The following is a 19,145-nucleotide window of genomic DNA, read 5'->3' on the forward strand; positions in this document are numbered from 1 at the left end:
GTTTTTTATTGCTATAATGTAAAACTCTGACCTCATCAACCCCTGCATGCAAATAAGTGAACAATCTGGAGTAGTGAAATGTTGATGCTCTCACTGCGCTGCCACTTTCTGAGCAGATTTTAAGTATACACTTGACATTGGCCATTACTGAGCCAGCAAAGATGAATGGACCAATAAATGAACATATTTTGCCTTTTGCATCTGTCCTTAGAACAAGTCCTATGTATTTATTTATTTCCACTACAGCTATTTAAAGATGACAATATTTTAATTGATTAATTTTAAAAAGTCTGATTGAGTACCCTTAAATAGTTTGTCTCAAATTTCATTTTTTAAAATTCTTTTTTCAAGATTTTTTTTATCATCTATTTATCAGGGTCTTTTCAAGAAGAAATTGAGTATCTGTTTTCATTGCATAGCAGAGACATGGATTTTTAAGAAGTGATATCAAATGAACAAAGTAAACATATTGAGAAAACAGAGAAAGTATTTTTACTAATATATTTCTGGTTTAGCAATCATAGTTGTTTTCTTGTAACATCAGCAAAATTTTCAGATAAAAATATAATTTTAAAATTAACTGTATCAATCTTATTATACGACAAACTTTAATATCTGCTGAATGTAATAATCCAGGAAGTATGTTAATGGTAAGAAATGTTATTCTTGTTCAAGGTCTTTAAAATATTTAGGTAATTATGATACACATCTCAACAAGTACTTACAGTAGAAAACAGAAGAGAACTGTAAGTCAATAGTCAGGCATACTTTCTAATGTATTAGTGATAGTCCAAGTACAGTATTAACTGATTATATTCCAGACCTGCCCCCACTTATAAACTGCAACATATTCAATGTCATTACTTTTAGCCATTCCTAATACTTTTCAACTTGCTATTTACATAAAGAGAATAGAAATAAACCTGCATGCCATTTAACATTGTGTATTATGTAGTTGTACATAAAGATGTGCTATAATGATATTGATAAAGTAGAGAATTCGTTTGTGCACTGCCAAACCACTATGCTGTGTGGTTTTGTTTTCAGAACTTGTGTGATTATTTTTATTCCTTCTGTTTTGACTCCTCATTATTATTATACCTTGCGTCATGAAATTTCAGACTAGTGATTTATCTTACAAAGTATTAAAACGTGATTTCTCTGAGTTGGGATTTTTTTTAGCATGTCATTGAAATTGAGTGTTTCTTTCAAGTACCTTTCAGTCTAGGAAATGTATCTCTTTCTTATGATGATAAACTGTTGCCTTTTCATAGATGAGATCTGGCCCCTGCCCTCTCCTACAGAGAAGGTATGGTACTTATATCAACCCTCCCCCCTGTTTGACAAGACACTGCCCCCCCTTCCACCCCCCCCCACACACACACAAAGAGGTAAAGTCCCCTGAGTCTGTAATTTCCAGGAGATGAAGCAATGATGGGGAGTGATCACAGTCAATAGCTTTGATTAACAATAAGGTAGAAAATTAGCAATGCTAGCATTCAACCACCCTGCCTACTCTTCCCCATATGCTCACCACAGGCTGTGCTGGCTGTTTCTCGGAGTGTAGACTGAGCACTTTACAAGCTGTGAAGTAAGAGCAAAAGGTGCAGTAAAAGGATTAAACTAGGGGAATAAGGAAATAGAGTAGAAAGCAATGTTGCTGAAGCTGTTACAGTGTTTAACACAACACAGGCTGTGGAAGGATAAAGTATGCTGTGTGTTGTCACTGTGTGTCTTTCTGTCATATGTGGATTTATTTGTATCTGGACATATTTTGATGGAAATGGGAACTACTGTTACTACTGTGACCCCATCAGCAGCTCTGGTGTTGTTTCCGACAGACTCTGATGACCTAGAAAGGGGGAACGACAGCGGGACGCCACTTCCCACCTCTGATAATGATGACAATTCGCTGGGCTACACAGGTAGAGTTTATCTTTCCAAAAATATTAATAGTTCCATATTGCTCACACTTTCCCACCTGCATCTTCCATTGCCACCTGTATGCAATTCTTTAACCATCTCTGCTACTGAGCTATCATCATCATTGAACATCAGCATTCATACCATTCTGCAGATAATGTTTGGATACAGCAGTGCTGTATCAATACACAACTGTCTTCAGTCCTTTTTTCTTTCAGTAGGTTCAGATTGTTTATACATTTGTAATCCTATGTATTACTGGGGAATGGAATGGAAATCTCTTACAAATTGTGTAAACTGTTGCATGACAAAAAGAGTTCATTCCCAAATAATTTGCTCTGCAGACTGACACTCTTTCTCCATGTGTTTATTTGTTATAAACAGCAACAAAATATACTTACATTGGAGAGAAAAAATAACCTGATGATTAGAGAAGTCTCTCTGACTTTTATTTTGCATTAATCTTTAAAGAAATATGTCTGTTGGTCGGGAAGGTAAAAGATAAAGTAGCACCACTGAGTGCAGTGCAGCAGAAATCACTGAAGAGTCCAATTCTGCCATCCTTATTCACACTGAATGGTGCCTTATTTCAGAGTAGTCCTGTGGAGCCAGATTTTAGATCAGCTACAGTGGTGTTAGCGCAAAGTTGCTCTAATTCTGACCCATTTGGATTATTCTTGAGTGAGTCAGCGTTAGCCAGGATGGCAGAATCTAATCCTAAATTATTATCTGAAAAATGTGAAAATCAGACGCGTTGTTTATTATTTGCATTTCTGCTGAGAGTCACTCTTGGGTTGGGGAGTGGGAAGGGAAGATGGGGAAATGAGTGAGTTACACATTTAACTGTGTTTCGGGATGGACTAATAGTGAAATGTCTTACCTTGTACACTTGGCTTGTTGTTAGGTAACTAAAAAAAAAAGACTCAAATATTTTAAAATAAAACTTAATCTGTACAGGACACACAGAGGGCAAGGTGGGGTTAAGAAACTCTATACAACATTTACAGTGATTACTGCTTGCATTACCTGTCCCTAGCAATCACTTGTGCATTGTAATATTAGATGTAAAGCTAGCTTTGTAAAATCTATTGTGTTCCTTTCTGAAATATTTCCTTCTGAAAAAGGGAAAAAGCAAAGCAATATAATTAGCCACGTATGCCCTCAAGGCACAGAAACTAAACTAAATAAAAGCATATAGAATGGCTTTAACATCCTTACAGGTTTTTCATTCTATTATAACATTATACCCTGCAGGATACTATTATTTCTCCACTCATGACTGGTGGATGTGCATATTTGAAGGCATGTTTGCACCCTGCAAATGTTCCTGAGTAGTCACACCTCTGCTAAATTATGTTGTGCTAATCTGCTCTGAAAATTCAGAGCATAATGAGCAGCAGTATAAAGTATTCAGGAATAATGAATATATCTTAAATAATATTTTACACTTATTGAAAGTGCATGATTCTTCAGGGAAATAATTCTGTTTAGTGGCTAGAGCACAGGACTGCGAATCACAATTCCTGGGTTCTGTTTCTGGGTCTGCCACTGCCTTTCTCTGGCTCCATGGGTTAGTCACTTAGGGACAGATTTGAAAAGGTACTTAGGGGCCTAACTCTCCTTGGTACCAATGAGAGTTAGATGCCTATGTGCCTTTAAAAATATGGCCCTTAACCTCTCTGTTCCTCAGTTTCCCCACCTGCAAAACAGGTGAAATAATAATTATTCTACAGAGATATTTATACTTATGTGTAAAACACTGAGTTTCTATGAAGAAGGGTATCAAATAATAGCAAAATATTGCTAATTACTACTGCTTTCTATTCTATGTGACATTATATTCATCAATACCTTCAAGCCATGGCCTGCACATCACATTAGCAGATGGAACATGTCGTTGCAAATAATTATTATTGGGCTAATTATTTAAGTACTTCTTATACAGCACCCATTACCATGATATCCAAGCACCTCACAAACATTAATTGTTTTATCCTCACTACAGTCCCATGAGATAGAAAAATATTTCTCCATTTCATAGATAGGAACCTCCCACCAAGAGACTAAGTGACTTGCCCAAGATCATACTGGAAGACTGACAAAGCCAAGATTGAAAGACAGATCTCTGGAATCCCAGTCCAGCATATTAACCACAAAGACATATTTTTGTGGGGATTTTACTGAGAGGTATAAAGACACAATCATGTATACAATCTGGACAGACAACAAAAAGATACAGAAGGGGGGATTTTTTGGCAGGTAGAAGGCAGGGTCATGCACAGGAATAAAAATGTGATGGCTTTTGGAGGGGAATTTTCTATTCCCCTCCCCCTGCAGCCCCGATGCTGGAGAAGCTCACTCTCTTCACCATAGCCCTGGGGCCAGAGGAGCAGTCAGTTTCCTCCAGGGCCAGAGGAGCTCATTCTCCCCACCACAGCCCCAAGGCTGGAGGAGGCCAATTATTGGAAGGGTGCATGCCCCTGCTTGCACCCCCGCCTTGTGCACGCCCCTAGGAGGAGGGTAAAGATTTTCAAGTTTAAAGATGTTGTAATAACTGATTGCTGTTTCTGTCTTATCCTATCTTATACCATATTCAACACCATTGTACTGGCACATCTTTCTTTATGGAAAAGCTCTATGGAATTTATTAGGCAAAAAGCTGCAAGATATAGAAATTTAATACTGTTCTATAGAAATTACACTCAAAGCCTTATAATGTAATAGAAAAAGATATCCCTTCTCTACTTTTTTTTTGGCCCATCCTATAGAATATAACAGAAAAAGTTATTTTCTATTAAATTCTACAGACGTTTTGAAAGGGTCATTTGCCATGATCTCTCTTATCTGAAAAATTCCTTATCCAAAATTGAGCTAAATCTATCAACAGTACCATGTGTACTGAAAAGTTGTCCATTTACCTGAAACTAAAATCATCCAAAGAAATTCTATTCCCTCTGTCCTATTTGGATAAAACAGGGTTTGCTATATTATTTATTGGGATTTTTATTGTTTGTTCATGTAGTATGTTTATGCAAACAAAACAAAGCAAAATCAATACTCTTAAGCACACATAATTAACAAAAATTTACACGAATCCCCACTCATGGATAATTAAATTCCAACTAATTAACTGAGCAGCAACTATCTTACACGATCAGCAAATCTCCCAGCCAACTAAAATGTCAAGTTGACCAGATGCATCTTGCAGCAGATCCTTAAGGTTGCCACAGTCAGGCTTTGGTGGAATGTTAGTAGAAATGATTCAGCTACTCACAGTGTCACACCATCTATCCCCATATGAGTTCAACTCTGGGGGTAAACAGGCAAAGCATTCTTGCTGTTTGCAACTGATCAGGTGGTAGGTTGAGGGTTAGGCATTCTCCAAGATAGTCATTCTCCTTGCCCTTTGTTTCTCTTTCCATAATAAAATATTTCAGGGTGAAGATATGCAGCTCTTACATATTGCACATAAGGGATGTTTATATATAGTATATAAGTTATAAAGTGCCTGGCCATGTTCCTATTAAAATTCATTGGACTTGTGTCATTAACTCCAATGGCAGCAGGATAAGTTAATTACTCTGGTGAATATCTTGTTCAGAGTACTTTTTTTTAGAAATGGAGACAGAGTAAACTCTTGTAGGGGAATCCAGGAGTGTCTACTCCCAGACATATTTTTTGAAATCACATTTTGGCAAACGCTAAAGTTTAAAGTATTCTGAAGATTTTCATTGTCGTTGTTATAAATATGCTAGAGATTAAAGTCACACCTTTTACATGTGGTGAAGCAATATCCAGAGTGGTTGGGGGACAGACTACACTAAGACAACAGAATTCAGTTTGCATGTTGAAGAGAAATCAGTAAAATAATCTTTTGCAAGGTCAACAAGTCTCCTTCAACATCAGCTCTTATATGAAAAGCATTAATTAGGCCAAGCATTGTGTGATAGCAAGGGTAGGCAAGCTATGGCACCCAGGCCAAAGGCGGCACACGAGCTGATTTTCAGTGGCACTCACACTGCCTGGGTCCTGGCCACCAGTCCGGGGGGCTCTGCATTTTAATTTAATTTTAAATGAAGCTTCTTAAACATTTTAAAAACCTTATTTACTTTACATACAACAATAGTTTAGTTATATATTATAGACTTATAGAAAGAGACCTTCTAAAAACGTTAAAATGTATTACTGGCACACGAAACCTTAAATAAGAGTGAATAAATGAAGAATTGGCTCACCACTTCCGAAAGGTTGCTGACCCCTGAGCTAGCTCATAGGGTAAGAGTCAGAAGACTAGTGTTGACTCTGCCACAGTTGTATACTTGAATAGAGTTGTATGAATACTGATTTTTTCAGATCTCTGGCAATTCTGACAAGTCAAAAATAATTCTTTCTTATACAAAAAACAAATTTTTTTTCAGAATTTTTCATGAATTGAAGTCTGGGAAAAATTGTTTTGGATTGAAAAAAAATTCATTTTGATTTTAGGCATTTGTAACTATTTTTAAAAAATTAAATAAAAGGAAATGTGGAATCAAAGGATTAGATTCACAAAGGGACTAAAGGTATGTCTACATGGGGATGGAAGGTTGTAGTGCTAAAGCTCCAGCATGAGCCCAAATATCTACACAGCAATTTTTAGCCCTATGAGTCCAAGACAGCTGACCCAGGCCAGCCATGGCCATGCCGTGGGGCTTTTATCCCTATGTAGACATAGCCTCAGGCATCATTCACAAAATGAAAGAGGAGGACATGATAGTGCCCCCCCTCCCCTTATAATCCATAGCCCAGTGGGTAAAGCACTCACCTGGGAGATGGCAGACCCAGGTTTGAATCCCTCTCTGCTCAGGAACAGGGATTTAAACTAGGTCTTCCCACTCCTAGGTGAGTTCCTTGGCTATTCTGGGGTGGGTTTCACTCAATATCTCCTGTTGCAGCTGTTCTAATTTGTATAAATAATTAAATAGAGAGAGAAAGGAAGCCTGGTAGGAGTGGGAACATCCCTGCAACAATAAATATTTATTTATACAAAGTGGAACAGTTTCAGCAAGGCAGATTGCAAGCGATCCATCCCAGAATACTTCTTATCTCACTGGCTAGAACACTAAACTTCAAAGTAGGAGACCTGGGTTCAGGAAGAGACTCTGCAATAGGCTGATAATGAGGGCCTGGATGAATATTTTAGCTGCGTGAATATAAAAGAGGCTAAGTTTCAGAGGTGTGGTGCAGGAAACAGTAACAAGGCTTGGGCACTGCCTGACTGTGTGGGTCTAGAAAGACAGTGGAATCAAAGCTGATGCCTAGGTTACGGGCTTTAGAATCATAGAATCATAGAATAGAATCATAGAATATCAGAGTTGGAAGGGACCTCAAGAGGTCATCTAGTCCAACCCCCTGCTCAAAGCAGGACCAATTCCCAGCTAAATCATCCCAGCCAGGGCTTTGTCAAGCCGGGCCTTAAAAACCTCCAAGGAAGGAGACTCCACCACCTCCCTAGGTAACGCATTCCAGTGTTTCACCACCCTCCTAGTGAAATAGTTTTTCCTGATATCCAACCTGGACCTCCCCCACCGCAACTTGAGACCATTGCTCCTTGTTCTGTCATCTGCCACCACTGAGAACAGCCGAGCTCCATCCTCTTTGGAACTCCCCTTCAGGTAGTTGAAGGCTGCTATCAAATCCCCCCTCATTCTTCTCTTCTGGAGACTAAACAATCCCAGTTCCCTCAGCCTCTCCTCATAAGTCATGTGCTCCAGACCCCTAATCATTTTTGTTGCCCTCCGCTGGACTCTTTCCAATTTTTCCACATCCTTCTTGTAGTGTGGGGCCCAAAACTGGACACAGTATTCCAGATGAGGCCTCACCAATGTCGAATAAAGGGGAACGATCACGTTTCATGATTCATGAACCATGAGTGAGGATAAGATTTCAAGAAGAAAAGCATATGAACAGTGAATGGTGTCAAAAGCAGCAGAGATGTATGTCAACAATGACACTCATTAGTGATTAGTAACTACTGCCTATTATTTTTTGGAGGGGAAGGACCATACTCAAAATAGTACAAGCCTAGGTTATTTTCTCCATCTAATAAATGGCTGTGAAGCAATTTCTAGTATTGCAGTGTAGTGTGTTATTAAAGTATGCTTGTGCCTTATATACCGGGAAGTAGCATATTTCCTGTTTAATCAGCTGTGACATAAATATTGGGGATCATTTAACAGTTCACAGACTATAGCTTGTGTTAGAAGGACTGGTATGATGACTTGTTAAATTAAAACTATATGCAGTCATTCATTTTCAGATAAGGTTCACTAATCCTCATTAGAGAGATGCTTTTTTTTAAGAGAAACTTTCCAAACATTCTTATTTCACATGAAGTTATTTAACCCTGATTTCACAGCTTCCTTGAACTACAACCCAAATTCAGCCACTTGTTTTCCCTCCCTTTCGTGTTTCAAAGGATTGCTGTGTGTCCCTTCCGTTTTCTCACTTTGCCTTGTCTCCTTCATCTTGGAAGTGGGTGGGCTACATTCTTTCCCTTCCCCTGGCCTCTCAGCGGTTAGAAGGCCTATTCTTAATTCATTACCAACAGCTTAATATCAGAGTTAGCAAAGAGGGCAGGTCTCCATTGTCACTCCTGTTCTTCTTTTTTCTCTAGGAATGATATTTAATGAAAAATATCTGCTCTCTTCTTAGCCATTTGTAGTTTCTGAGACACCCCACCCCCCCAACAGTGATTTTACTTAGGTCAGGATGAGTACTATATTGTCAACCTGTTTTGAAAAGGGGCATTTTTTAAACACATTGAGTAAGTCAAGGAGATTTTGCTTGAGATTTTTAACCTCCAGGCATGGGAATCTATTGTAATCCTTGTCCTTGGAAAACAGGGAAATTCTCTATACTCTCTTTTCCCTTTTTCCTGTGTTAGGTCAGTATAGGGGTAGTTAATCCACAGAGGTCCCTTGCTCCCCTCTAAAGAGTGAGAAGAAAAGGTTTACATTCTGCAGCATCTCTAAGAAACTGGAAAAGAGTAGAAAAAATATGAAGATTAGTGACAGGGAGAAAAAAAAACAAGAGGGTATGTTAGACAAAGTTCGTTGCAGATTATTTCTTTCAATATTCTCTTTAAAGAAGTGAGCAAGATTCCATTGTGTAGGAAGCTAGCATGGTCCCTGGAAGCATGCAGGAACAGGGAAAATGGATATGAGGCAGTACTGGGATTTGGTTGGGTGGACTTTGTGGGAGGAGTAAGGGGCAAAGAAATTAATGAATGAAGGACTGTATGGAGTTTAGATATTCAGTCCTTGATTTGGGAGGGGTGGAGAGAAGGGGCTGAGAACTGGGGGAAACTGATGGAAAGAATAAGAAGGGTGAAGGCCTGGAGACTGTGTGCACACAATACTGATAGTGATCCAAGAAGAAATCAGTGAGAGAGAGGTCAGTGAGGAAGCAAGGCTCATTGAAGACAAGGTCTAATGAGTGACCATATTTGTGCACAAAACGTGCTTCTTTTTGTTTCTTGTGTTTTTTCCACACCTGAAGTCACAATCTTATGGTTGTGGTGGATGTTTTTCTGATGTCACAGACTGAGAAGTTATGGCATGGAGCAAGCAGGTAACTAAACAAAGATCTTTTTAGCATATCAATAGTTCTAGTAATCTGTCGACATATTTGGAATTTGTATCCTGTATGCCATATCCAACAGCATAAAGAAAAGTTAATATCTGTTACACTTGTTAACGCTGCAGAGCCAATATAGGTATGAGGAAGTGAACTGGATTTGTCCCTGACTTGGATGTCAGAATTGTTAACTAAGTAAAATTACAGAATCTCTATTACTGGTAGTGATGAATGAGCTAGAGCCTGGCATGACTTTTAGTTCTCAGGGTAAGTTTTTAGGGCTGGCAGAACATTTATTTTTTCTTTCTCTCTTTTTTAAACTTGTTAGCTGAGCAAATGTGATCAGGAGTCAGTGACATAATGAACATGACACTTTATGATACAAGTGTCTCAAAGTTACCTCTCAGAGTGCATGTGCACTTTAAATCTAGGAACAGATAGATACTATGATGCTCACTTTAAAAAAAAATCTCCTCTGCTCTTGTTTATCAACAATGTTTCTCTGTCCTCCATGTCATGCAAAATCACCAAAAAGGTCCTTACAGTTTTGGCAACCTCTGTGCTCTTACTTTACTAAAAAAGGCCGGAGATCTACATTACACACTTCACCTCTCTACAAAGGAAAAAGGACCGTAAGCTGTCTAAAATCCTTCCTGCCACATGGGGCCACAACAGGGGTACCCCTAACTCACCCAGCAATATCGTCAATTTATCCAGCTACACACTCAACCCAGCAGAAGAGTCTGTCCTATCTCGGGGACTCTCTTTTTGCCCCAGCACCCGCATGAACATGATACAGTTCTGCGGTGATCTGGAAGTCTACTTTCGCCGCCTCCGACTCAAAGAATATTTTCAAGATAACACTGAACAGCGCACTGATACACAGATACCCTCCCACCAACAACACAGGAAGAAGAACTCCACATGGACTCCTCCTGAGGGTCGAAATGACAGTCTGGACCTATATATAGAATGCTTCTGCCGACGTGCACAGGCAGAAATTGTGGAAAAACAACATTGCTTGCCTCATAACCTAAGTCGTGCAGAACGCAATGCCATCCACAGCCTCAGAAACCACCCTGACATTATCATCAAAGAGGCTGATAAAGGAGGTGCTGTTGTCATCATGAACAGGTCTGACTACCAGAAGGAGGCTGCCAGACAACTCTCCAATACCAAATTCTACAGGCCACTTTCCTCAGATCCCACTGAGGAATACACTAAGAAACTGCACCATCTACTCAGGACACTCCCTACACTAACACAGGAACAAATCAACATACCCCCAGAGCCCCGACCAGGGTTATTCTATCTACTACCTAAGATCCACAAACCTGGAAATCCTGGACGCCCCATCATCTCGGGCATTGGCACTCTCACTGAAGGACTGTCTGGATATGTGGACTCCTTACTCAGACCCTATGCCACCAGCACTACCAGCTATCTCCGTGACACCACAGATTTCCTGAGAAAACTACAATGCATTGTTGACCTACCAGAAAACACCGTCCGAGCCACCATGGATGTAGAGGCTCTCTACACTAACATCCCACACACAGATGGAATACAAGCTGTCAGGAACAGTATCCCTGATGATGACACAGCACAACTTATTGCTGAGCTCTGTGACTTTATCCTCACGCACAATTATTTCAAATTTGGTGATAATATATACCTCCAGACCAGTGGCACCACTATGGGCACCCGCATGGCCCCACAATATACCAACATTTTTATGGCTGACCTGGAACAACGCTTCCTCAGCTCTCGTCCACTCATGCCCCTTCTCTACCTACGCTATATTGATGACATCTTCATCATCTGGACCCATGGGAAGGAGACTCTGGAAGAATTCCACCATGATTTCAACAGCTTCCACCCCACCATCAACCTCAGCCTGGACCAGTCTACACGGGAGGTCCACTTCCAAGACACCACCGTACAAATAAGCAATGGCCACATTAACACCACCCTATACCGAAAACCCACCGACCGCTACGCCTACCTTCATGCCTCCAGCTTCCACCCCGGTCACACCACACGATCCATCGTCTACAGCCAAGCACTGAGGTACAATCGCATCTGCTCCAACCCCTCAGACAGAGACCAACACCTACAAGATCTTCACCAAGCATTCTCAAAACTATGATACCCACACAAGGAAATAAAGAAACAAATCAACAGAGCCAGACGTGTACCCAGAAGCCTCCTGCTACAAGACAGGCCCAAAAGAGAAACCAACAGAACTCCACTGGCCATCACCTACAGTCCTCAGCTTAAACCTCTCCAACGCATCATCAGTGATCTACAACCCATCCTGGACAATGATCCCTCACTTTCACAGACCTTGGGAGGCAGGCCAGTCCTCGCCCACAGACAACCTGCCAACCTTAAGCAGATCCTCACCAGCAACCACGCACCACACCATAACAACTCTAACTCAGGAACCAACCCATGCAACAAACCTCGATGCCAACTCTGCCCACATATCTACACCAGCAACACCATCACAGGACCTAACCAGATCAGCTACAACATCACCGGCTCATTCACCTGCACGTCCACCAATGTTATATATGCCATCATATGCCAGCAATGCCCCTCTGCTATGTACATTGGCCAAACTGGACAGTCACTACACAAGAGGATAAATGGACACAAGTCAGATATCAGGAATGGCAATATACAAAAACCTGTAGGAGAACACTTCAACCTCCCTGGCCACACAATAGCAGATGTAAAGGTAGCCATCTTACAGCAAAAAAATTTCAGGACCAGACTCCAAAGAGAAACTGCTGAGCTCCAGTTCATTTGCAAATTTGACACCATCAGATCAGGATTGAACAAAGACTGTGAATGGCTATCCAACTACAGAAGCAGTTTCTCCTCCCTTGGTGTTCACACCTCAACTGCTAGCAGAGCACCTCACCCTCCCTGATTGAACTAACCTCGTTATCTCCATACTGATTTATACCTGCCTCTGGAGATTTCCATTACTTGCATCTGAAGAAGTGAGGTTCTTACCCACGAAAGCTTATGCTCCCAATACTTCTGTTAGTCTTAAAAGGTGCCACAGGACCCTCTGTTGATTTTTACAGATTCAGACTAACACGGCTATCCCTCTGATCTGTGCTCTTACTTGCTAGCATTCCAATCATGAATAATCATGGTATTCAATTCAATTAATATTTGACTTTCTCCCATAAGTAAAAGTGCCCTTAAGGAAGGAAACATCTATTCCTGAGAACAAGAAGTAAATGTTTCATAGCATAACACCTCCCCTTTCTTTCAGCTAGTTAAGGATTTCTGCACACCCTGCAAAAAAGTATTGCCCTAAAAAAAAAAATTTAAACATCTTGATCTACCCATGAAAACGCATTCAGTCATAACATATGTGTCAAGTGCTTTACAAGTGCTGGTTACACCAATGGAGAAAAATCATAAAAATAAATTTTGTTTGATATTGGCTGAAACTAATTATGGTACCAATAAATATATGCATTTGTGTACCTAGAAAACGATTTTCATGCTCAGTAGCTTCCTCCTTCAGAACACAGAGCACTTGCATTTGTATGTGCACTCTTTAGCTCATGTAGGGCCTGAACCAAAGCCCATTGAAGTCAAGGAGAGTCTTTTTGTTCACTTCGCTGGGCTTTCGTGGAGGATCTCTAGTGCCACAAGTGATGAACGCTCCCTGTCTCTGAGATATCCTGCAGTGCACTTCTGCAGCTGCAAGAACGAAACATTCAGAGATATCTGTTGTCTGTCCATTGGGGTGCCCCTTTTCTGAATGCACCATGAACATCAAAAGGCACCCAAAAGAGGCTTAAAATCATTTTCCAATAACTTGTTTATTTACAGAAACATATTTTAGACTGACTGCTATTAAATTGAGGGAGCAAGGTGGATGAGGTAATATATTTTATTGGACCAACTTCTCTCGTTTCCTCAACCACCCTGTCTCTCTAATATTCTGGGATCGACACAGCTACAACTATTATCAAAGTAGATGCTAAATTTTCTTTGAATGAGTACTATAGGAACTCCTGGGAATAATGAAAATGCTGTTTACAATACCCCCAAAAAACCCATTGTAAACACAATTCCTATTGGTGAGCATATGAAATCCCTCACGGGGTGACTGTAGTTTTATGCAAAATTTGCCATTTGTATTTTTATATGAAGTTCAGATATGCATGAATAATAAAATTGGTTCTACTATTTTAATTATTTTTCTGGCTTTAGTAAGAATTACTTTTCAATGAGATTATATCCATAACATCATCAAAAAGGGCCAGATGGTACACACAGAAGAAGCAAAACACAAATTCTCAAATACAAAATTGCATATTTTAAAGGTGTAATTAATGCCGCTGCCACAAGTATCACTGCAATCATTTTTACATATTTTTTGTTTATAATTAGGGGGAAAAGAAGAAATGAGCTGAAAATGAGGTGCATAAAATTAATTATTTGTTTTTCACATTCACAATGCTTCACCTCAAACAGCCACCTGATGGAAATTCTTCAACCTCAAGTATGTGTCCTCAGGGTGCAAAAGCCAAAGAAGAGTTCAATCAGCCCAAAGGAAAGTTTTGCCATTCTAATGGAGAGGTCTCCGTGCTCACAAGGAAGCATATGCCAAAGTACAGATGTGCATTCTTCTTCTTTGAAAGCAAGATTAACCTCCACATATTGTTAACAGCTGCACCACCATAATGATCACTTCATTTCAGTATTTTATCTTAGTGAACTACTTTTCTAGCTTATCAAGAGCAGACAATATCAGGCTAAAAGTTCATCATACCTTGGGTAATAAAGATCTTACAAGTTGGGAAAGATTAACAGGTCAGGAAAAAATAAGACCTTGGTCCAAAGCTTTGCTCATACTTAGAACAATTTTAAACCATATCTTTTATGGTTCTCTCCCAGAAACACACAGGGGAGGTCCAACCAACCCTGGCTTCTTACACTTACTGTTTTCTACTCTGTCCATGTGGGGGTTAAGAAGGAGCTCAATGGCCTGCTACTCCATTTGGCACGTCTTTGGTTCCTTCCTCCTTTCATAGCATATCTGCCCCTAAGTGCTTTAGAGGCTTAAATGCACAAGGACAAGCAAATTGTTCTTGGTTCCATTGTTTTTGAATGGGTTGGAGAGCAGGCCACCCCAAAGAGATGATAAATATTAAAGAGGTGTGAGGAAGAGTAAGTCGTACTGGCTCCCCTCATTCCCTGATGTGGAATGGAGCAATCCTTTGTGCCGCTCTCTCAGGAACACAACCCAAGATAGAAGAGTGGCTATCAAACTGGCCCTATTGGTAATCAAAGGTAATGAGCTTTCGTCCCACTTTCATGTGTATATTCTTAACCTGGTTATACAGATATATATCAATAAGATAAGTTTGCTTGTTTCTGTATATACAGCTTATCCAGGGGTTGAAATACTGTCCCAAAATTAAATTGGAGTGTGATCTTGTGGAATGTGGGGATGGGTAAATGGAAAGATAAGGGATCAAAGGGAGCTCCTGTTCCCCCTTCCCTGAGTCTGTTCCCTCATTCTATCTCCCCTTGAGTCCTTGCCAGCAGTTATCTCCTCCTCTCTCTGAAACTCCAGTTTACTTGGGCTCCAGCAGGAAACATTAAGAGCAGAGAAGACAGTCTCCCTGCCATCAATACAGTGGTGGCTGGGAGAGGTCACTGCAGGGAACTGCAGCTCAGTACCCATAGCCCAACTGAGAAGTGAGTGATCTGAAACAAGAACACAGGGAATCTGATAGACAATCCCAGGCAGCCATTTGCATGGTCTTATTTTGAATGTTATAAATAAAGTAAGAGAAGAGTTGCAGGCCCTACAGCATATGTGAGCCTGAGATAGAGAGTTGTAGGAAATGTTGTGGAGGAGAGTGGTAGCTCAGTGTTGCTTTGGGACACTAGTGAGAACCGAACTGAGCTTTAACCCAAATTCTGAACTGTTGAGGTCGACACATCTATACTTACAAAGTCAGATTGAAAAACAAGGTTTTGATTAGTCTGCAGATTAATACTGACATTATGCATGGGGGGAGAAAAAATCATATATAAGAGTATGCAAATTTGCTAGCAAAAATGATTATCTGTGGCAAATCCTCATTTTTAATCACCATTAAAACCAATGAGAGCAGGCAAAGCTTGAAATCACTATGAATCTTATGAAAATTAGCTTCAGTATTGGTTGAGTTACAATTTTTAAATATGAATAATGAGATTTTGCTTTTTACACATTCTTCTGCCATATTGTGAGCCAGTCATCTCAGGGTAAAAAAAATCTTGTGTTAAGATTAAGGTATTTTGTGCTACAAATAATCTGCCAAACATGACTTAATTTGAGCTCTCTGGGCCTGCTCTGGCTCCCTTTGGGACTTCTGCCACTGACATCAATGGGAGAAGGATTGACCCTTCCATCTGGTAGGGAAAAAATCATGCTACATTTATTTTGAGCAGTGTGAATAAAATTTAGGATAAGAATTTGTATCAAACTGATGCTATTTGAAACGACAGAGTTAGCACATTCCTTGAACTATGTGTTCAAATGCTGGTAGTCTCTACTGTGGGTCTCAAAGATGACTGTAGTGTTAGAAAGTGCTGTGTCAGTCAAGACACAGCTTGAACTAAATATAGTGAGAAGTCATGGTTTTGCCATCTATGTTAACTTCCCTTTAGCCATGACACTTCTGTTCATACAGAGACTGATCTAAAGTCCATGAAACTCAATTCCATTGATTTCATTAGGAAGTTAATCCAGTCTGTAGTATTTATGGGGAAGCTTTTCAAAGCGCCTAGGTGATTTAGGAGCACAAGTCCAACTGAAAATCAGTGGAACCCAATAATATTCTTGCCTCTTCGCCAAGGGGTATTTTGGAGCCTTTCATTTTCCCATTTGGAGCAGACACTGGTGATGATGAGTCTGTTTTTTTCATATTGCTATATATTTACAAAATGCACTGAAGTGCTGTTTCGTGAAACATCCTATGAATAACAATAAATAGTCATTGGGCCAGGGAGAGAGAATGATATCATGTTAACTCCCTGCTGTGTTTTCAAGCACTGAACAGACCAAGGCATATTAACAAAACTATTTATTAGACCACCTTAACTAGAGAATGCCTCAGACCATATTTTATATGGTCAACATGGAAGAAATAGGTCACTAGTCCACTGGGATTTGATCAAAAATGTGGCAAACCTCCAATACATTCAGTACTAATGATGCTAATGAGACCTAATTTAAATAATACTAAAGAGAAGATTGCTTTCTTCTGGAGATAACATGATCTTTTGCTAATGCTTTCTGGGCTTTATCATATGTATTAATGTAGGTTCTATGCTGTTACGTTTTCTTCATATGTTTTCTTCTGCACTCTGGCAAGAAAAATAGATTAACAGATCTGTTTAAAACAGACTGCTGCTAACACAGAGTTGTTCTTTTGATCATAGCTGTTTTTAATATATTCCATAGAGTTCAATTATATATGGACACAAATCAAAAGAAAGGTTCCTTCACCTTTCTATAAAAGGAGGTCTATTCAGATTAGCACTAATGATTGTCATCAAATAATATAGCATTCAGAGATGAATACTCGACTGACCTTGGCTTATACCTGAAGCTTACGTCTAAATGAATTAAACATTCTTTGATTGTTTAATATGCACTTTGTTTTCTTTCCTAAAAGAATGAATTCTTTGAGGACATTGAAATGATAATTTAAGTAATTATTGAAATGTATAAGCTATGACTGTGAAACTATATTTAATTTTTTGTAAATTTTTATTGTAGCTAGGTTACTCTTATTTTTAAAGACAACATAATGTAGCATATTATAGTGCGTATATTTCCTTGATTTTTCTTCAAAATGGCTAATTAAAATTCACAAAAAAAGCATCTCTTTTATTTAAACAAAACTCACAATTGCAAGGAAATTAAAAACTATGTTAGGTATGTCACCTCATTACATAGATGCCTCTATGTATGAAAGGTCATATGGTCAATTTCAGAATTATTTTAAATGTTCTTGTGTTTGTAGCTTTATCTTGACACTTAACCTTCCTTTTTCACAGCCTTATATGGCTTCAGAAAGAGATAACATCAAACACAAGCAGAGGCGGTTTAAGCTTTTGTGGGGCCCTGGGCCAGAGCAAGTGGCAGCCCCTCACACTCCTTCCGACTGCAGTCTTCCCCCGCCCTCCACCCAGTGGTCTGGCCGGAGAGTGGGTTCAGGGTGCTGGAGCTTCTCCCATTTCCTGGCAGGAGCTCTGGGTGGGTGGGCAGAGTGGGGCAAGTGCCCTGACTCCATTCCCCAGCAGGAGCGCTGGGGTGGGTGGAGTGGGTCGGGGCATGGGGGTATCCATTTTTCCAGGGGCTCCAATTGGCCGGGGTCCCAGAGCACAAGCCCCATTGGCCCAGTGGCTAATTTGCCACTGACCAGTCCCTTGGGAGTGACCACTTTAGTGTGCCAGACCCTAAGAATCTACACAGTTCTTCAGAGGCAGACCCATGGCCTCCACAACTCTGAAACTGGGCCTTTGGATGCCAGTGACCCCTGTCTCTCTCTCTCTGGCTGCCTGCAGTGCATCCTTCAACTTCCGGGTGCAATGCTCTCAGTAAGGTAGCCTTACAGACACAGCAGGTAGCCTTTTCTAAACAAGATATTTTATTAGTCCCCTGGCATACAGAATCTGAAAGACCTTAGGTCAGCATAGAGAAGCAAAGGTTGAGACAGAATTCAGACTAGCCAATAGCAGGGCTCTCTTGAGCCATGCTGCAATAGAAATCATCTCTTCTTCCTTTCTCTCTCTGCTCTTTTGCCTTAGGGTACATCTACTCAGGTTTGTGGGGCTCATGCTGTGAGGCTAAAAATCACCGTGTAGACATTCAGGCTGGAGCCTGGATTCTGAAACCCAGTGAAACTCCATCCTGAGCCAAAATGTTTACACTGCTGTTTTTAGCCCTGCAGTGTGAGTCACACAAACTTGAGTCAATTGACCCAGGCATGGAGACTCATTGCTGTGTTGATGGGTATTTTTGTTTGTTTTGCTGTGTTGAAATAGCCTTAGTCTCAGATGGGAGCCCCTGTGTCTACAGGTATGTCTATACTGCAAAGAAAAACTTGCCAACTCACCCATGCCAGATGACTCTGGCTTGCGGGACTGGAGAGGGGGCTGTGGGGCTGTTTCATTGCAGTGTAGACTTCTGGGCTTGGGCTGCAAGTTTTGGGACCCACCCATTGCATGGGGTCCTAGAGTCTGGAAGTCTATATTGCAATTAAACAGCCCCTCAGCCCCAGCCCCATGAGCCTGAGTCAGCTGCCACTAGCCAGCTGCACATCTCTAGTTGCAGTGTAGACATACCCTGAGAGCTTAACTCTTAACACAGCCACTGGACACCTTTCTTGGTTGGTCTCCAGTTCAGGGCCTTTGCTCTGCATCCTTGCAGAGGTGAGGAAAATCTCCTTCCTCTTGACTGTTGGTCTCTAGGTGTGAATGTCTAGGCCACTGGGGTTTCCATTGTCTTTTCTGGATCTTCCAGTCACATGTGTAGACTTCATTCAGTTTGTTAATGACTCTGGTCT

The 19,145-nt window shown here is 40.4% G+C and overlaps 1 protein-coding gene across 2 annotated transcripts in view; it reads left to right on the forward strand.

Annotated features, from left to right (window-relative positions):
* ROBO1 (roundabout guidance receptor 1) overlaps window positions 1-19,145 on the forward strand; it is a 1,046,134-nt gene that overhangs the window by 529,371 nt on the left and 497,618 nt on the right. For both annotated transcript variants that reach the window (XM_054047011.1, XM_054047019.1), the window contains exon 3: window positions 1,842-1,925. In XM_054047011.1, coding sequence (XP_053902986.1) covers window positions 1,842-1,925 — 84 coding nt within the window. The remainder of the gene's footprint in view (window positions 1-1,841; window positions 1,926-19,145) is intronic.

Source organism: Malaclemys terrapin, chromosome 1, assembly GCF_027887155.1.
Source record: "Malaclemys terrapin pileata isolate rMalTer1 chromosome 1, rMalTer1.hap1, whole genome shotgun sequence".
Classification (NCBI taxonomy): Eukaryota; Metazoa; Chordata; order Testudines; family Emydidae; genus Malaclemys; species Malaclemys terrapin.